This window comes from Simochromis diagramma, unplaced genomic scaffold (genome assembly GCF_900408965.1).
Source record: "Simochromis diagramma unplaced genomic scaffold, fSimDia1.1 OVJJ01000361.1, whole genome shotgun sequence".
NCBI classification, from domain to species: domain Eukaryota; kingdom Metazoa; phylum Chordata; class Actinopteri; order Cichliformes; family Cichlidae; genus Simochromis; species Simochromis diagramma.
The window spans coordinates 5675858-5695374 of record NW_024386860.1 but is presented as its reverse complement, the minus strand read 5'-3'; the positions used below and the strand labels follow the sequence as shown (position 1 = coordinate 5695374).

At 40.5% G+C, this 19517-nt stretch overlaps 1 protein-coding gene across 2 annotated transcripts in view; it reads right to left on the bottom strand.

Annotated features, from left to right (window-relative positions):
• Positions 1-19517, bottom strand: part of zyx (zyxin) — a 20392-nt gene extending 875 nt beyond the window's left edge. The window contains exons 1-10 of one of the 2 annotated variants that reach the window (XM_040030032.1): positions 19258-19517; positions 8854-9089; positions 7824-8080; positions 6902-6997; positions 5225-5794; positions 4871-5012; positions 4051-4220; positions 3756-3934; positions 3187-3307; positions 273-3092 (exon numbers count right to left, since the gene is read on the bottom strand). In XM_040030032.1, the coding sequence (XP_039885966.1) occupies positions 2979-3092; positions 3187-3307; positions 3756-3934; positions 4051-4220; positions 4871-5012; positions 5225-5794; positions 6902-6997; positions 7824-8080; positions 8854-9076 (1872 nt within the window). In that variant the 5' untranslated portion in view covers positions 9077-9089; positions 19258-19517 and the 3' untranslated portion in view covers positions 273-2978. Of the gene's footprint in view, positions 1-272; positions 3093-3186; positions 3308-3755; positions 3935-4050; positions 4221-4870; positions 5013-5224; positions 5795-6901; positions 6998-7823; positions 8081-8853; positions 9090-18560; positions 18875-19257 lie in introns of those variants that run through there. The other variant, XM_040030033.1, reaches the window with a different exon arrangement.

The window sequence follows — 19517 nt, the reverse complement described above, 5'->3', positions numbered from 1 at the left end:
GATCAAGAGCTACACATGACATGAAATTCATTAGGTGGGCATGTATGTCAACTTAATGAGTTTCATGTAATTTATTTAAGCACAATCTTTTGCACAGAGCAGTTTAAGTCTAATTTGCAGAGACTGCAGACTTCACCCTTTCAAAGTCACATTCTTTAAATATTATATTTCTTAGGCACAGTGACTCGGCCTTGTTTCCAGCAGTTACAACATACACATTAGCCTAAAACAGCTTGGTAACAACATAACCAACTTTGTTATTGAGATCTTACCTCAAGCTCTGTTTCACTCAGTCTTGACTTGTGTTTTCCCTGCGTGTTACATCCTCTTTTACATGTCTACCGCCTCCTGTCCCCCCCCCCGTCAAATAGCTGTCATCTCAGCTATCTCTTTTCATCAGTCACTTCTCTCCTCATCTGACACTGATAAAAACCACTCTGCAGGCTGCGACTCACTCTTCTCATCAAGCAAATGCTGCGGTTCTTCTAAGCAGACAGGATGTTTTGGGATTTGTGAACTACAGTGACACCATGAATAACTCCTGTGTGTAGTGGTAAAAGCTTTAGAACAAGGCAGGTAGTGGTAAGTTGAGTCTAGTACCTTGCTTATGCTTATTCGTTGCTGCATCGGATTGGAACAGGGTGAATAGTTCTTCCTGGAAAGTACGCTTAAATGCATACGCACACAGGTCTGCTGTCGTCATTATCAGCGCAACATATGGCTGTTTACAACTGATAGAGCAGTCAAACTCTAGCAGTGAACCACATTGAGGGTCTGAGAGAAAACATGCTTCACGGGTATCAGTTGGGTGCAGTGTACCCAGCGATGTGGGTGTATACATTATATTAGCACATAACTGAAATTGAAAGACTGGGACATGGATTTAACATTTCTCTTTATTTTTTGATACAGCCAAAAAGGATGGATAGGACTAGAATAATGTAAGACATTCACACATATCAAATGTATAAAAAGTTATATGAAAGGACAAGGCATCCACATGTAATACAATAGGATGTAACACAATGCAATGCCTGATGAACGCAGCCATGAAGGCATTATGATAGAGTTTATATCACATGGTGATGACAAAGGCAGGGCCACAAAGGTGGAGTAGTCGGTGGAAACACAGGACATAATACTAGAGGAAATTCCACCACTGCTTCCACAGATAGCATGCAATGCTGAATCACTATTGCCATGTTTTGTTAGTCATTCTGGTGATTTACTGCACCAGGCTCAATTGCAAGCACAAGCAGCAATTTTCTTACCGAGGAATTCATTTCTGTGGCTGCAAACCAGGCTCAATTCAGAAGGAACAATAGGATACAATAATGGAGAAGGCACAGCGCCAGGTTAAAATGAAACCAAATAAATGTAAGCTTTAATTAGCAAAATACAGAACAGCAAGAAAAGAATAAAATAGTATATAACCGACACGAACAGACTAAACGTACAAAAGTTAAGTAATGGCAAGAATAGTGGTAATCATGGCAACGGGAGAAACGGACCAGAAACTTAGGTCAAACAAACAAACAAAAACCACGCTTGAATGTTACAACATCAAATCCCATGTAACCGTTTTATTGATCTTAAGCTCTAAACAGAAAGATTTGGTCTGTGTTTTTAAACATTGCTACCTAGAACTGAAATGCCTCTACATTTCTATCGCCCTGCTGTCAGGACAGGTTATTTTAGTACTGCTGCATATGCAACCTTATTAATACTTAGGAAAAACAGGACCATGATTTATATCATACAAAGCTTATAAGCTAAGAGATAATAAATGCACATCAAACACTGGTGTTTTGTTTCTATTTGCTTACAATGACCTTGTGCAGGGGCAATTTTATTTACACATGTGTAAAATGCTCTCAGTATGACTTTGAATAAAATGGCCCCTGCACAGTGAAATTACTTGATAGGTCCCGTTTTCAGCCATACAGCTGATCGTTAAAAGTAACTCGGTTTTTGATTGTGAGATCCCCAGGATGGAGTCTGTGCTCGGGAAATCTGTGCTCGTTTGTTTGTACGAAATCTCGCCGTCCACAAAGCATGCATCTAAAAATACTTAGCATGGTTCAATCAGCTCTAAACTATTTTGTAGGAGAAAAAAAAAAAAAGCTGATTTGTTCTCATCTTGCCCTTATACAATATCATCGAGTAGCGAGAGCAACAAGAGTTAATTCAATGCATGTCTGTAAAGCATTAAATTCACATCACAAAAACTCAAAGCAATATTCACCATTTTTCTTTTTGCTGTTGCCTTAAAGCCCTACGCGACTTTAAAATGCTATTAGGAGTAGACTAGCTGATATGAAGAACTTTCTAGGCAGGAAAGCGTCATTAATCATGCCTGGCTGTGTAACAACTACCGAAATCTAAAAGATGTACTCTACTCTCAGGCAACAAGGATGGTGACATCTGCATGACTGTCAATTTGGAGGTTTCTTACACTCCTCGGTCTCAGGCACAAAAAGCATAGTTAAAATGCTCAAAGAGAAAGAATACAGCCAGTGGAACCAGTTTATGATGCTACTACCAACATCTAGGCAAGAAACAGAGAAAGGCAACTTTATATTTATCAGACTGTTCTTTTGACCCAACTGTTCTTGTGCAAGTTCTGCTGGTAATTTTTAGCGTAAACATACAATTGGCACCAAAAAAAAAAAAAAAAAAAAAAAAAAGGCTCTAGTAACAAAGAAGGCGAGATGGGCGATTGGAGAATAGGAGATGTGGAATAAAACCAATTTCGGTGCAGTACATTACCTCTGCACTGAATAAAGTGAACAAAGACGAAGGAAATACTACACTTTATCTGCATGCAAACATACATATTCACGCTGAACATTCACCCACACACCTGCGCACATATACTGAACAAAGCCCTGTCGCAAAGGCAAAAAATCTGCAGCTGGGTGAATCCTGTGCTTTTGGATTTGGTTCATTGTTACACTGAGTGATGCTGCTTTAGCCAATCAGTGCGCGGCCTGCTTGGCTCGTTGGGTGTGGCACTTCATACACAGGATCTTGCCATCCAGCGGATAGCAGCCATTTTCATCTGCTTCTATGGAGAGAGGGCGAGCACAGTCCTGCAGAGTAATTGAAATATTGATTATCAGAAGCTGAAACACCCTGTGACACACATAAAAAACAACAACAAAAACAACTATGTATAGGTCTTACCTCACAGCGGTAACACTTGAGGTGGAAGTTCTTGTCAAGAGCTACCACTCTGACCGTCTCCTCGCTGCCCGGGGCTGGAATAATGGGTTCATTACAGCTCACACACATAGGGGAGAAACGCCTACGAGAAGGGAGGTGGATTTGAGTTAATTACCTCAGTTGAACTCTTATGCATTCACACCCCTAGCTGAGGAAACACTGAAACAATCAGTGATATTCCACTGAGATGTAATAAAGTGTGTTGCTTCTGGGCCTGGCAACAAGTTGCAGCAAAGTTTAGTTGGCTTTGTCAAACACATTTTGAGTGAGCTCAGTGAGCTCTAAACAAAGTTTTAAGCGATCTGATCAAAATGAGAAAGAGGTTTTAAAGTGTTCTTTCCTCTAGTATAAACTATCTCACTGATCATTTAGATGGGTACAAATACTGGAATCCAAAATTAACTGTTGGTTTTAACCACACATCCTTGTTCTGACAATGTTTGCAAGAAGAACTGCACCACATGATCACTTCTCATAAGGAATTAACAGAAATATATATATTTTTTTTTTATGTGGAAATCCATAGTGACCTGTGGTAATCCTGGACACAGTAGGGGTTGTTGTTGTCATCAGTGATAAAGGGTGCCCCCTCAAGTACACAAGAGCAGGTGCTGCAGCGGAAACAGTGGGCATGGAAACACTGTCCAACTGCCTTCAACACACGGTCTGTGATCTTCTCCCCACATCGAGAACACACAGCCAGGGAGCTCTGAGGAGCAACAGCATGAATGTGAGGAGAATGGAGGTGAAAAACTAGTTAAACGTGCACCTTATATACTCAATTCAGCAAGAATACAAGAAGAATAAATGTCTGCATCTCCTCACCACGTAGCAGTCCTCACACTGTGGTGAACCATCCCTGTCATAGAACTGCATGCCCTGCAGGGGGCGGTGACAGGTCATGCAACAGAAGCAGGTGGAGTGGAAGAGTTTATCCATGGCCCTCACTGCTGGCTGAGTACGGGAGAGAGCCTCACCACATTTTCCACAAACCTCTGAAGAAAAGAGAAAGATACACAAACAACTTTATGAACAAGCAAATTCTCCGTCTCTTTACTCAGCTCTGGTACAACAGTGTAATAAACACAGATGGGAAACTTGTAGTTTTATGCATTTGTTTGCTTTGTGTAAACTGTTCTGCACAGTCAATATGTTATCCCAAAGATGCAGCTTATTTTTTAGGGTCATAGATGTAACACTGGAGAGACAAAAACTGACCACATTTAAATTGTAGATCACAAAGGATAAACTGTGAATATATTTTGATGTCCATAAAAATCTGCATTTTGCAACCAGTCAGCAAACTGAAAGGTGAATAATTTCTTATGTCTGCTGAATATTTGCAGTTTGGGACATTAATATTTCATTGGTAATATTTTTTCCTGCATTCATTTCACTAAGATTATCAACAATCAAAAAGTTAAACCATTACTTTTGTTAACGCCTCTCCCATGCCACCAACTCAAGTTTTTCCAAACGAGCAGCTACTTAATGACTGTAATTAACAACAATGAGATTCAAAATTCAGCCACATCAGTGCACTCTCTGGAGATAATTATAATAAATTATTTTCTAATTAAATCAGAAAGATGCAAAATACGAGTGAAATAAAAGTGTGTTTTGATTTGAAGTTTCGTGTCTGCACCTGTAGGAGGGGAGGTGATGAGAGGTGGGTTCGCGTCCATGTTTCTAATGAAGTCCTTGGTCATCCTCTCCAGCTCCTCCACTTCTTTCATGTTCAGAGGAACACCTCCACCTGCACTAGGAACTGGGCCCGGGGGTGAGGGCTGCCACAGAAGAGGAAGAAGCCATAAGTGCATATGTATAATTTTTTTAAGGCATGTTATAGTTTCATACGCGTCTTATAGAGGATTTTGTTATTTATAACTGTACCTTTGAAAACACTGTGCATGTCCAGCATTCCTATCTACTGACAATCAATTATCTGTACTTCCTGTGACTTTCCACAGTACATGCAAAGCAAAAAGCAGGAACATACCGTCGATGCAGGGGTAGTTTTCATTGGCTGGTTAAAGGAGGAGGGCGGAGATGCCATCGTTTTGGGTTGAGGAGGTGGCACAGCAGAAGGAGTGTTTTGGTTTGCGTTCATCTGACTGGCAAAGGGAGAACTCTTTACGTGATTAGCAGCCGGTGCAGTGGCCATGTTATTTGGTGGAGCAGGAGGTGCAGGCGGAGCCGCAGGAGGTGGAGGGAAAGAGCAAGTAGCTATGGGAGGGGAAGGCTTAGGTGCACTGCTGGCAGCGGTGGGTGTCTGGTTCAGGTTCTGGTTGATTTTTTGCGCCAGAGAAGCTGATGATGTCGTCGTTCTTCCTCCGAATCCAGACTTGGGAGCCACGGCCGGCGCTTTAGCGAAAGACTGAGCGGCAGAGTTTGGCGCAGCGTTGTGATTGCCCTGTCGGTTCGTTCTGGCTTTGAGTTCTTCCGCCCAGGGCGCAGGAGGAGGGCGATCGCCCATCTCGGGAGGTGGGAGGAAGGAAAGGGCTGGTTTGGGAGCGGTTGGAGGTGCTGAGACCTTGGGTGCTGGTGCTGATGAATACTGGCTTGGTATCTGTGGGTGAAATAGCATTAAACAAAAGATTATCATGATGGAAAAGCAAAGAAAAGAAAAAAAACAACAACGCTAATTTCACGTAAGAATGGAGTTTTTCTGATTTACCATGAACTATAATTGAATTGAGGGAAGTTAATATTCCCTGCATGGTGAAATGCTACAAGCAGACACTATCATAATACTGAATGAGGTACTTTGATTAAAGTAAATACTGGAGGCGCTCCAAAGTTTGAGCTTATCAGAAGTGCTTCGTCTTTCTGACATTTATTTTGCAGGTTTTGAGCCAGCATTATTCTGCCTTGATCCAGTACCTCCCTGTTGGATTAAAAACACTCTCCATTTATGGCCCTCTCACTGGGTCCCTGGCAGCACACTCTGGTTTCATCACACTCTCATGCTCTCCACTCGCTTCTGCGTGCATCACTCTGCCTCTCTGCAAGTGTCTCTTCTCTCAGTGTGAATCACCGACTATCTCACTTTTTGTTTTCTCTTTCAGTCTGGTGCGCTGTGCGAACAGTTCACTACTAAATGACTTCTTTCCACCTGAACAGACGAAAGGAGACTAATGAAACTGACCTGGTATGTCCCCAAACTATTTCTCCTGACCCATGTAGCATTACCTTTTTCTCTTCTCCACAGGAGTCAGTTTGTTTTTCTACAGCTGGCTTCCTCTGAGTCTTGTCATTTTGCTACTCATCTGGTCGTTTGCTCTGTAGGCAACCTCTGTTTACGCTTGCCTTTTAAATCCCTTTCAGGGATCTAAACACAAGTAAACAACCAAGACGTATTGCCATTTCCACCCGTTAGTACTTTGTTAATGTCAACATCTCGCTCAGAGGGTAAAATAGATCAGCACACACTATATAAGGGTGAAGACAAGCTACAACACCACCATGTCCCCCATTATAGTTCTTGTTTCTCTTACGTCTGTCGGGGACACATCTATATTTACACTACAAAAGAAATGTGGTCAAATGTGTCCCAGTGCACCTGACCAAGGAGTTTCATGGCAGTTGTTTACACTTGTATTCACTGCTATCCACTAAATGCATTTTGAAAACCAAAATGTTTAAACTGTAGTCTTTATTTTCCTGTGCATTATACCTTGGGGTTGAAGGGTCCCTTGGTCTCCATCTCAGACAACATGCCAGTCAGAGAGTTGAGCTGTTTATCAAAACTTGTCTGCTTCTCCGTGAATCTCTGGTGGCGGAAGAATGGAGATCACAGAAATAAAGTTAATATACACAATTTGGGGAATCACGATGAAGCAAAAAGGATGGATGGATGAGTGAGGAGCAGAAATGTAGCTGAAGAGGTTACTTTGTTACAGACTATAAATACACAGCAAAAACATTAAATATGGATACTTAAAAAAAACTAATGTGACCAAAGTGGGTACAATATGCAGCGCTTGAACAATTACTGATGTGACAAAACACAAAAATGAAAGAACGATGACAAACAAGCTTAAAAAAGGTGATTATAATGATGATAAATGCTTGCTATGTTAATATTTCTGGTTAGATGAACAAGAATATTTTATTTTCAGTTACTTATCTGGCTGTTTGTTGATTATCATTTAGCACAGGCTCAATGCTGATACAAACATGAGGTTTAAATCATATTTATATTATTTTACAGCCATTTTTTAGCACTTCCAAAAAGAATAATAAAAATAATTCATCTTTATGTTGCTCTTGTAGTCCAACAATCAAACTGGAACTAATGAAAGCCTACAATACACATCTCCACAATAAACCTCAAAACACATTGCATGCCTAAGAAGTATTTTAGTGACGTAAATTGAAAATAATCCTGTTAGACGAATGAAAGTGGGTGATTTACCCTGGACTAATGCTAATATAATTTGTGGGAAAAATCTCAAAAGACAGCATTTCCTGCCAACAGTCAGTCCACAGACTCAATATGGTCACACAAAAATGTCCTAAATAATTATCCAATTATATTTAAATGCAGTTAGGAAGGAAGCAGTGTGCAGGAGGATGAAGACACCACTGTGACTCACCTGTGGGGTCCCCGAAGAACTGAAAGCATTGGTACTGGAGGCAGGGAGAGGTGGAGGAGGGGGGGGAGGAGGGGGAGAGGGACAGGTGGGTGGACAGCGGCTCTCCTCCGGGGGAGCTGGGAGGGGCAGGTCATCTGCCACTGGAGGTGGAGCGGGGAACGCGGGAGGGGGAGCATCAGAGGCAGTGGGAATGGTGGAGCATTCAGGGGGAGGGGCTGGCAAATCATCATCCAGTGGAGGAGGAGGGGGTGGGAAGTCTGACAAAAACGAGGAGGGATGATTGGTTAAAAGCATTCACAAAAATAACGTCCAAGTATTACCACTTCAATTTAACACAAAACAGGACAACAAAGCATCAAAACTGTCTGGAATATTTGGCCACTGAGATCTGCTGGTTGGCTGTTGCACTGATGCCTGGTAGGTATCCTGTTATGTACTTTTATGCATTAAAAGGCGCCCTGTGGAGGTTTTTTTGATAAAACATGTTTAGATTAGCAAAAGACTCTTGGTTCAATCGCAGGAGGAGACAATCTCTTTGGGTGTGTGTCAGGAAGGGTATTCGACATAAATAAATAAAACATTTGGAGATACTTGTGTGGTGACCTCTTGTGAATAAAGATGCAGCCGAAAGTGGCTTTAAATGCGTTTTTGGCATCTTGACACAACCAAATGCATTTCCTACCTTGTAGGAAATACATTGCATTTACATCCTTACAACCTTTAATTTGAACTGTCTGATTGTTTGCATTTATAGAAGTGTAATTGTGCACAGCTCTAAAAGTAAAAACGAAATTTCCCAACAAAAGCAAGATCGCCCAGACTATCTGCATATTTCAGAAGAACCCTTAAAAGGCAGGCGTTAAGAGCACAGTAATGTAATGTGCTGGAGAGACAGACAGCACCACAGCCATCCTGTACTCAACTGTGAAGCTCTGCATGCTCTAGCATAAGAAGCAGCAGTGGACGGGATAGGGAATGGGGGCTTTTTTCAGTGGATACAACTTAATACAGACAAAATAAATGTAAATACCATAACAGAGTGAAGGGGGCGGTGGAGGCAGGTCTCCAACTCGGCCAATAACACCTGTGCCTACTGGTGTTGGTGATGGAGCTGAGGGAGGTGTCTGACTTTTGGGTCGCGGGGGGGCCACAGAAGCAAACTTCTTTGGCTGGTTGTAGAAGGAAGGGGTGGTGACTTTGAAGTTCAGAGAGGATGTCACCATGAATGGCTTGTTGCTGTTGGAGTCCTCCATTTTCTGTATTTATCTGAGGATGACAACAGGGAACACAATGAGGGGGTACCGTACAGGAAATGTAATTTTTTTGTTTTAAACAGAGAAACATGAAACAAGCTGCAGTGACGATCAAAGAGCTACAGCCTCAGAATTCCTACTGTTACAATCCACATGATAAAAGCAACGTTAATCAGCTGACTGAACTCAAAGGGCTTGCATTCCTTGGCAGCAGATGCACGTCCTGCATTTTTGCATTAGTGGTGATGACACATCAGTGAAACGCTTGGCCTGACACAGTTGCAAATCAAAGCCCAATTATAATCCGCTTTAGACATTGTAATTACTCAACACTGATTTTTTTAATTTTATTTTTTTTTACAAAAATATGCTTAATTGTTGTCACCTCTGTTTCAATTAAAACTGAAGCTGGTCTGAGCTTTACAAGTTAAAACACGTTGTGGATGGTGGTGGGGCAGTTGCAAAAACAAGCGGGGGCGGCATCTAGGCGCAGAGATCAACAACAATGGTTATCACAATTGAAGTGTGTGTTATCACATAGTGAAAATATTCCACAACTTTGCCCTTTTTTTACAGACATTGTTGTGTCAGTGTGTTAGCCTTTTCATACAGGATTTCTCCAGATTCTGTGACACTTTGAATGAATGAAATTCCCAAATTCTTTAAATTTTTGTTTTACATTATTTCAAACCTCATCTGTTTTCCAACTAGTAATACTTTAATTTTAACATTTGATGTTTCCTTTGTAAATTTTGGAATTAAATATAACTTAAAATGTGTTTTTTTCCCCCTAGAACACCAAAGATGAACCATACTTTTTACACATTTTAATTACATGACCAGAAATAGCAATAACATGCACTGAATTCTAGTAGTAATTCTTAGTAAGGTTCTTTGCCTTTACAATATGCTGACCAATCTTGCTTACTTATATTTTCAACACAGGGTCCCATTGGGAGCCAGAAAAAAAGCCTGAATTATATATGCAAATTAATTAATTTAGGTTACATTTTTCCACAGCACTTTTTTTTTTTTAATGAAATAGGATGCATGACAAGTATTTTGCATTAACGGAAAATCAGCACACTCTTAAATGAGCATCTACTGGGTACCATCTCTATCCCTGAAGTCCAAGTAAAAATAACTGACCTTTATTGTGGCATCTCAAAAAATTTAGTTGGACCATTTCTGGTTTTAGTGAAATAGCAGTGAAGAAGAAAATAACCCATAAGCATTCTGCAAAACCAACAGTACTCTTTAAACAAAAAGGCTTTGGCAAATAGTCTACAGTGGAATGAGAAAGCACGAGAGAGCCAAGTGTGTGAAAATGTCCTGAGGCCATGCATACAGAGCTGACAGACACAGCGGCACTCCCCGATGTCAGAGATAATTTACAATAAGCAACACATGGTTGTTTACAGTGGTATAAAACGCAGCAAGTGTATGTTTTTCAGAGTGCGGCCACTTTGCTCAAAGTGCGATGGCAGCTATCGTAACATTTTTATGTAACGCTGAGCTCAAATATTTACTTCACATATGCTGGTGGATAAACAAACATTGACGTAAGTCCTGTGTCTCCACCGAGATTCCTCGCCAAGTCTGCAAATATTTCCCTGAAGGCCACCGGCCCCAGACATGACCTTTAGTCAAAAGCATGGTTGTTCCAACATAATCGTCCACACACACAAATCCAACCCTGCATCCGATCTGTCTTAACTCACACACTGTTGCCATTTAACAGTTTTATTCTGAAGCTTTAAAATACATAACAAGAATGATCCGAACTGTGGCAAAAGTTGAACAACCCAGTCCTTGGACGACTACTCCAGATATGGTATCGCCTTAAAGCCATGAAGTCATAACATTTGACAGAGTGAGTTGCACATGGAAACAATTAGATAAAGTGAAGGCAACGAGCAATATGTAATTTGCTGTGTCATTTAATCTTACTTGGCACTTTTTGGGTTCATAAATGTCACGGAAGCGATGTGTCCTACATATTTAGATTATATTTGAGGAGGGTGGACAGGCACGTGTCTTCAACTGCAATCCGAGAAGGTGGAGTTGGAGTTCAAACATGGAAATACACAAACAATATAAAAGATTGATCAAGCTTCCAGGTCTGATGGAAGTCCCTTAAACCTGTCTTCTTTTTAAAGGCCAGCAGGGGGCAACTCCTCTGGGTACAAGCAGAGCACAGCTGTCTTGCTCTGTGACCTCAGTAATACTTTCCTTATGGGTTTATGGGCTCAACTGCTTGTTTCAGGTCACACTGAATAAAACATGTCATCCAGTCCACTGTAGGAGTGAGAAAGGGGGGTTTGAGGGTATGCGGGGCAATTCATGTTCACCAAGCTCTCCTTTCAAAATAGCAAAGTATCTAAAGGTTTCAGAGAGGACTTCATTAACCGATGAGTGATGTCATAATGACTACGTCCATTTACACAGTCTATGTTAGAAAATTAGGGGAATTATGCCACAGCAGCAATGCTCAGTATGGAAACACAGGAAAGAACTGCTAAGATAGGTTGCCAAATATTCTTGGGTGGTCATTAATAAGCCTGTGGGGCTCAGAGAAGTAAAGTTTATGTGTGGGGAAACACTGAGAGGAGTGCAAAACCGTTTTCTCAGTCGCTTGCAGTTTAATAACAATCCAGTAAATGTGCATCAATTATAAGCTTGCTGTACTGAAGGCAGTTCCTACAAAAGTTATGTTTTTACAACTGATCCGACAAAGCAAAGCAGTGTGTACTGATACAGCTTTCTTTGGTTCAACATTTCTATTACTGCAGAGGAGCTGCTGTGCATAGTTTTTCCTTAAAAAGGAAATAAATTCCTAGTATGTTAATAATGTTGCCAAGGTTCTTTTGATAGAGATGATGACAGGCTGCCATGGAAATATTAACGAAAATATTTTGCTATCATAGCACTGAAATGGACTCCTTAAAGCAGAGACGTACTTTTAGAGGCAAAGATGCAGTAACTTTTACATAAAACATCAAGAAAATACTTTGCATTTTGGTTAAAATGTAGACTATTAGTTGTTGTTATGGAAAAAAAAAACAAGAGTTATCATATATGCTTTCCAAAAAACAAGAGATGGGGTTTGATACAGGCTTTTAAACTTTTATGTCGACAGATCCGAAAGGATGGTAAAAACTAAACCAAACAGGAATAACAGTGAGCATTTCATCCTCATTCCTTTTTGTTGGGACACAGACAACGCTTCATGTTCTGACAAGACACGAAAACCCTCACAGCTCCTCCTGGTGCTCATGATTTACTAGCTTCTCTGATGAGACGACAGTACTTCTGCTTTCAGGGTCAGCTTCCTCCAGCGCAAGATTTATTGATGGTAAACAATTCTAACCATATATGTCCAAACCAACGGTGTTAAAACTTTCACACAAGTGTCAGCTGCTCCACTGCGTCATGACGTAGTCTAAGGCATCCTTTTTTGAATCATAGATTGATGTGAAAGTACCACATTAACCGCACAGGGTCATGATTCATGCTTTGAGCATATTTTCCGTGCATTATTGAATACCAGTAAAAAGTTGTGAGCAACAGATTTCCTTTTTACAAGACAAAGTTTCATGAGATGAATAATCGCTGCAGCAGAGATCCTGCTTGATGCATCTAGCTTTTACCATTTCGGTCATTACATTTTTTTTTGTAACTTAAGCCCCCTTTTCACTTAAAATTTGATACACGATGATGATTCATGTGTCAAAGGTATTTTCTAAAGGAAAATCTGAATAGCCACCCATCCTACATATTGATATGACCCTTAAACATTTATGTAAAATGGACGCTCTGTTACTTGTCGTTTTTAACAAACAATTGAGACAGCAGTCTGTAGAGTTCATTGGAATAACCAGTAATTGACAACTGTTCATGTACCACATTAAAATCAAATAAATAAACAAACATCTATGATGAGTTTGCAGTTTCGATCCCTCGACATTTCAACCCTCATTGCTCAACAGCCTGTACTGTGTATCACATCTCTTTGCTCATTATCTGTTACACAGACTGGCACATACGCGACTGATAAATAGCCTCTTAAGCTGTTTATAGCCAGATACCTTTTATCAAACTCTTTGGTGTTAAGGGACAAGAGATCAGAGGTCACCATAACTGTAAATGATTGTGTTATCCTGATAAATGTAAAAGATTAACCGAGTGTCTGATATTACACGGGTACTGTAACGCTGAAGTTACAGTAACTAATACCAATACAGTAATACGCATTACAATAAATTATGTTTACTAAATGAGATACTATACCAGCCAGTCTTCCAGATACTTAATAATTTAGTGGTGCATGTGTTTGCATGAGTGTGCAAAGGTTTGATTAGAACTTGCAAAAGCAAAAGAAATAAAAAATGCATCTATCCCCATATAAATAAGTACCTGCACCCATGTTTGTTTGTTTTTTTAAATTAAGAAGCCATGTCATTGCGGCATTTGAAAATTCAATTTCCTCAGAATGTCTTAGATAGCTCACTGCCCACCAGTTAAAAATCAGCTGGCCCAACATATGATAAAGCTTAATAGTGCAGCAGAAATTTAGCATTACAGGGAAATTCTCTGTAGGTGGATTCAAGTACCCAAACTGCTATAGTTACCCTTTTATGATGACTTCTTTGGTAAACCCCATTAGCCAAGATGGTGGCTTTCTTCAAAGTGGCTGTCAACAAAGTCTTTTTTTGGATAAGGGAAATTAAACTTGGCTTTTTGAATCATCTTCATGTCAAATCATACACATCACAATATCTGCTTCAGCCACACTCCTGGATGAAGCCCTTACACTACTCACTGGTTACCCAGTTCTCATCTGTGCCTCCCAAAGAGTCTTGTTCATGGTGACTCAGGATTTAGAGCAGGCTGTCTACTATTCAAAACTTCAGTGGTTTGATTCTCGGCTCCTTCGTCTGTATGTTGGAGAGTCCTTGTGCAAGATACTGCACCCTAAAATTAAGGCTCATGCGTTTCATAATGTTAACTTGTGCTAGGTAATTATGACAGTGTCACTCTGGTTTTAACAGCTCAACACTTCTGTACCTTTCAGCTCTGCTCAACTTTATATTGAAAGAAATGTATTAACAGCCGATTTCCCTCGGTTTGCCTTTTCTCCTTTACCTTCCTCTCGCTTCTTCTTTGCTTATAGTGCACACTAGAGTCACCTAGACAGAATAAATTAGTTTAACTGTAAAGTAGAATCTGAGCATGATGTGGTGTAAACCATTTTGTTTTATTTGTAAAGAGGTGAAAGTGGCATCAGAGAGGCTCCACTACTGCCTGCAGGAATGGGAGAATAAGACTACTCAAAGAAAGAGTGTTCAGCCTTTTGGAAAAATAGCTGGCTACTTATTAACCTACTATCAAGACCTACTTCATGTTGAAAGTAGTGGCCACAACAAACTCTAAACAGAACACTTAGCTCCATGTGGCTTTCTAAAATGAGTGCCTTCTTAAAATGGGAGGCTATGAGTTCGCCCTTTAGTTACAGTTTCTAAATCAACAATAGTCCTCTTAATTATTCAAACAGTGATGATAAGCTAGCGTTAGGTTTCATATGTTCCTCGATGCAGTCTTGGGGGATTCAAGGCAGTGAGATCACCACACACTCAGGTCCAGATGCCCTGCTGCAAATCTTGAAACCTGATCCTTGAGATGAGAGAGACCCTCAGCTGAGGAACATTTCTGGCACACCAACTCAATGACATCACCCCCCCCCCCTCCCCTTTCCCCCCATTTTCTGCTTTCCCCTAATCACCATTTCCTTCTATGCATCTTTGCAGTGTTTTTTTTCTCTTTTAACAAGACATGGATGTCTTTGCTTGCCCTCATAATCCAATGTATGTATTAATCTTCTGTAAAGGAGCACAGCTATAGATTTTTCTATCTCATATTCTTTTCTGAGAATCATAGTAGAAGTGGTGGGTGAGAAACCCCAGTTGCGGTTTCTTACCAGCCACTTGAACTGAATGACATCACTTGAGGACGCACTTCGTTATTTCTACATTACAGCTGTGATGAAGGATGGCATCATGCAGGCCGAGCATAGATCACACATGGTGCTCTTTAGCTTTTGAACTTTGTATAAACGCCACATGGCTGGACAGCTTTAACAGAGTAGAAAACCGGCACAGTTGGTTTTGATTCCTTCATACCAGGAACTCATTTTCACCAAAAAAGAAAAAAACTGAGGTTAAGTGTAAACAGCCTAACTACCTGAAGGATATAGAAACCAGTAGGGTTATTGCACTCATCAGCTTGGCTGCAGGCTCACTGCCTTAGAAAACTGGGATACTTCTTCAAGACTATAAAATAAAGACCTTAGGCACAGCATGAAATAATATTTAAAACTGTAAAACCAGGGCATTTTGTGGCATGCCTTCAGTTATCGCTGCTTTTTGTCCTGGACAAAGTTTAACACAAACAAGCTGTCTCTAAAAGCAGCAACTATGTGGCTTTTAAGGAAAACTTTATTCCACTTTTGACGAGGAAGGCTTTGAACTTAGCAGTGGCCTGTTGGTTTATGGTTATAGAGGAACTAAATTTAGTTAATATACTGTGCTCTAGCTTTGTAAAAGGAAGCACTGAAACACGATGCCTCATTAAACAAGTCTATGTCCTAATGCTACTGAAAGAAAACAAAAACACCCACAGTATGTGGATACTGTTTTCTTACAAGTGACATAACCACCATGCCCACATGGGATGAGTAAAAACAACACAAAACAAAAAAAACAAAACTGCTGTAGTCTCATTTTTTAAGCCAAAACAACACTAGGAATATTAAAGAACAGCTATCCCAAAGAAAACCTAACAGTACTTCCAGTATTTCCTCCCTGGTTAGACACATTATCTGTGACTACTGTGTTGTCCATGAAACTCTCTATTGTTCTGATGTTAATAGCACACCCGGTTTCTGGGAAAGCGTGTCTGGGCCACGGATCACTAATGCGGGGGACAAACAACCCTTTTGAGTCCAGTCTTACAGGTCACTGGACGTGCATTGAGCAACAGTGCTGTGTTCTGACGCAGCTGGATGAGTGATGGAAACAGGAAACATTTCAAAACTGGTCACATCATCATCCACTGGATTATCACATCAGACACTCACACCACCAAAAACTCTTTCTTAATGCATTTACATACAGTCTAGTGTTGGTCAAAGAGGAGTCACAAGGAAGTGAGAGACAAAAAAAGTGATTTGAGGCAAAGTGTTCCTCTACAATAACTCGTGCCTTTTGATTCACAGCTCCTACAACTAAGGAGGATTGCTCTTTGCTCGATTTAGTCCTTGTTCTCATATCTTTTAGTTGCCTCACCAACTTACAGAGGCGTCAGAGATCATAATATTCCCAGTCTTTGCAACAGCACCACACAAACCTCAGACCAGAGTGTTCGTACTTTAAGTTGTTCTTAAACACAGCTTAGTTACTGTGGCCTTGGGTTAAAGCTCCTTGAGTCCTCCTAGTCAGAGGAATTTAACATTCTCAGGGTTGCAGAAATCTATGCTAAAAATGGTATATCCATACAAGCCCCAATTTCCTTTAATCCGCTGAGCACTAATCGCATGTTAGTATGCAAAGCTGTACATTTGTCTCCACCACTGCCTGCTGTTATAATTTGCCTGTTAGTGACTGATACTTTCCCTCCATATACCCTACACATTCCTGATATTTTACACCACCGTTGGACACTTGCATTTGTAAAAGCACAATCCAGTGTACAGTCTTATTCCTTTCTAATAGGCAGCTTAGTTGAGCTTAGCTCAACTGATACTAGTGCAGTCCAGCTCTACCGTACTTTGATGAAGCGCAGACATTTTCAGTTTTTGTTGACAGTGTCAGAAAGGTGATGTCTTCTGCTTTATTTTGGGTGTGGTTTTGACAAGAATAGTCAGAAGTGTTCTAAATATTTCATTCACCTCATTATGGCACACAACAATAAAGGAAAGGTGTCAAACATTTGGCCTGGGGGACAAGAAATGGCCCTCTAGACGGCACTGAAGGTGAAAAAAGTGCAACGTGATCATTATAAATTCAATTCTTTCAATAAAATGTTAACATGCCCTGGTGTGAAGACTTCAGGATTATTATGTAAAGCTGAAGCTCTTTCTCCATCTTGGTTGAGTCAAAAATACTATTTATGTTTAGTTCCAACACTCATACAAAGACTTTGTGCCTTTTAAAACCCACTTTAGTTCCCATCTATTGACAGTAGACTGGCTTAATTATGTAAGAATCCCATTTATTCTTCTTAGGTCACCCCAAACAGTTTTGTCCAGCAGGCCACACACAACTCAGTTTGTATTGATCACTTAGAATTTAAAAAAAAAAAAAAAAAAAAAAAAAAAAAAGAGAGAGAGATCCAACTTAAATTATTATGAAGAAAGATCAGCAAAAAAGAAGGTGCTGTGGTAAAATGTGACTTCTGGTATCTGCTCAAAAATGATTTTCTATATTTAAACTGTTGCAAATGAGTCGTTTCAATATGACTTGGTAACATTAATGATACCAAACCATTTTGAGCCAAGAAGAACATTTTATCACAAGGCAGAAGCTTTAACCAGCTTATGGCAAAGTGACTTACATATTACATTTATTTATCTGGGTAAAAACGGTCATTATTATTTTGTCATAGCTCTTTTGACAGCAGATAACAACAATAAAAAAAAATATAACATTACAGTTCTATAAAGATATTTAAAGTGGCCACAAAGGACTGGACTGATTACAACGTAGAACAAAAAGTGAGTACAATAACCCAGCGTCTTAAAGATGCTTACAAAACAAGCATTTTTTTTTTAATTTTATGCACAACTGCTTCGAAAATTGTGTTGACTACATTATATCACCAATATAACCAAAGGTACTGCACAGAGAAACATCCGAAGTCACTATCTAGCAGATGATCACTTTTTGGCACAGCACTGGGCCCCACCTGCAGGGCCTGAATGCCTTGCAGGAGGGGGAAAACCTGATGTAATGGTTTTACTGGTCCGGCCCACTTCAGATTAAAGTAGGCTAGCTGTGCACCAAGAACTAAAATAAGTGTGACACCCCTGCGCTGAAGAGTTGAAACAGCCATGCTTACAGCCCTAATCAATGGAGTTATAACAGCGAAGTCAAGTTCCACCTACTGGCACAATCAATAGGTTTAACATACTCTATGTACAGTAGTTTGCTGCTCAGTTAGGTTTACATCTGTTGGTCATTACTTTGACAGCTGACAGGCTTGGGTGAGCGGCAGCTAGGGTACTTGAACCAACCCTTCATTAGGGCGAAATTAAGGATAACAAATGAAGGTTTTACGCTAAAGCTTGCTAGCGTAGCTAACGACGAGTCCCAATCAGGTTAATATTAACATACACAACGCCATGACAACGTTAGCCCATCCAGTTTAGCTTTAACACACGTTAACCCCAAAATTAAACCAACTAAAACATCTTTTTACCGATACTCACCTGCACCGTAGGTCAGCTGTGTGATAACCTGCGTGGCTTAGCATCAGTCACACTAATGGTACTATTAGCTCCGCACACGCCCCTACACTCCCAGGCGACTCATGCTTTGGTCAGTAGGTTTCGTCCCGGTGAAACGCAAACACCACTGCCCTTTTTTTGTAACGTTACCACATATGGAAACCAGTTTGTCCCAGTAGCACTGTCATCAAATGTAATAATTGTGCTACCCTGTGAAATAAATAAAAGCATACAGCTGCATGGCTAGCTGCCTAGCTTAAACAACTTTTTTTCTTTTTTTTTTTTTTTAGAAAAGCTGGACTTCCTGCCGGAGCTTCCGCATAGCCATGCCTTATCATCAGTATCATCAGCTGGAGAGTGGATTTGTTCACGTTCAACGCTAAACTGCTGGTCTGACAGAGACACCAGGGAAGCCCCGCACACCACGAGGTGTCTTTCTGCACCATTGTTTTTTTTAACGGTAAAAACCAAACCTTATGACAAATTCACACTGCTTGTCACGCCAACAAAGCTGACATTCCTTCAACACCTCCTTCCGAGTAACGAAAATCTGCCCTAGCATGCTGCTGCAAAAGGACTTTACCTTATTAGGTAACCTGTAAAAATTTGCTCACGTAACTAAAGCATGCCACCACCTCCTTCCATCCTGATCTCAGTCACAAGAGAGACATTTACTTACCCTGTTAGCACAGCTGCACTGTGGATCTCCCTTTTACTTCCCCCCTTTTCCTTTTGTTCTTCTTCCTCCTCTCTGGCTCCTGGGCTGAGTAAGAGTTGTCAGTAATGGCAACTTCTCTTTCTCTCTTCCCCTCTCCAGCTATTAGACCCTCCCCCTTTGCTTTTCAGCCTGGAGAAAGAATGACACCATCCTTCCAAACAAGTTCTTTCTCGTTTGAGTCTGGCTTAGGACTTGTGCATTACTATGTAAACAAAATCTCT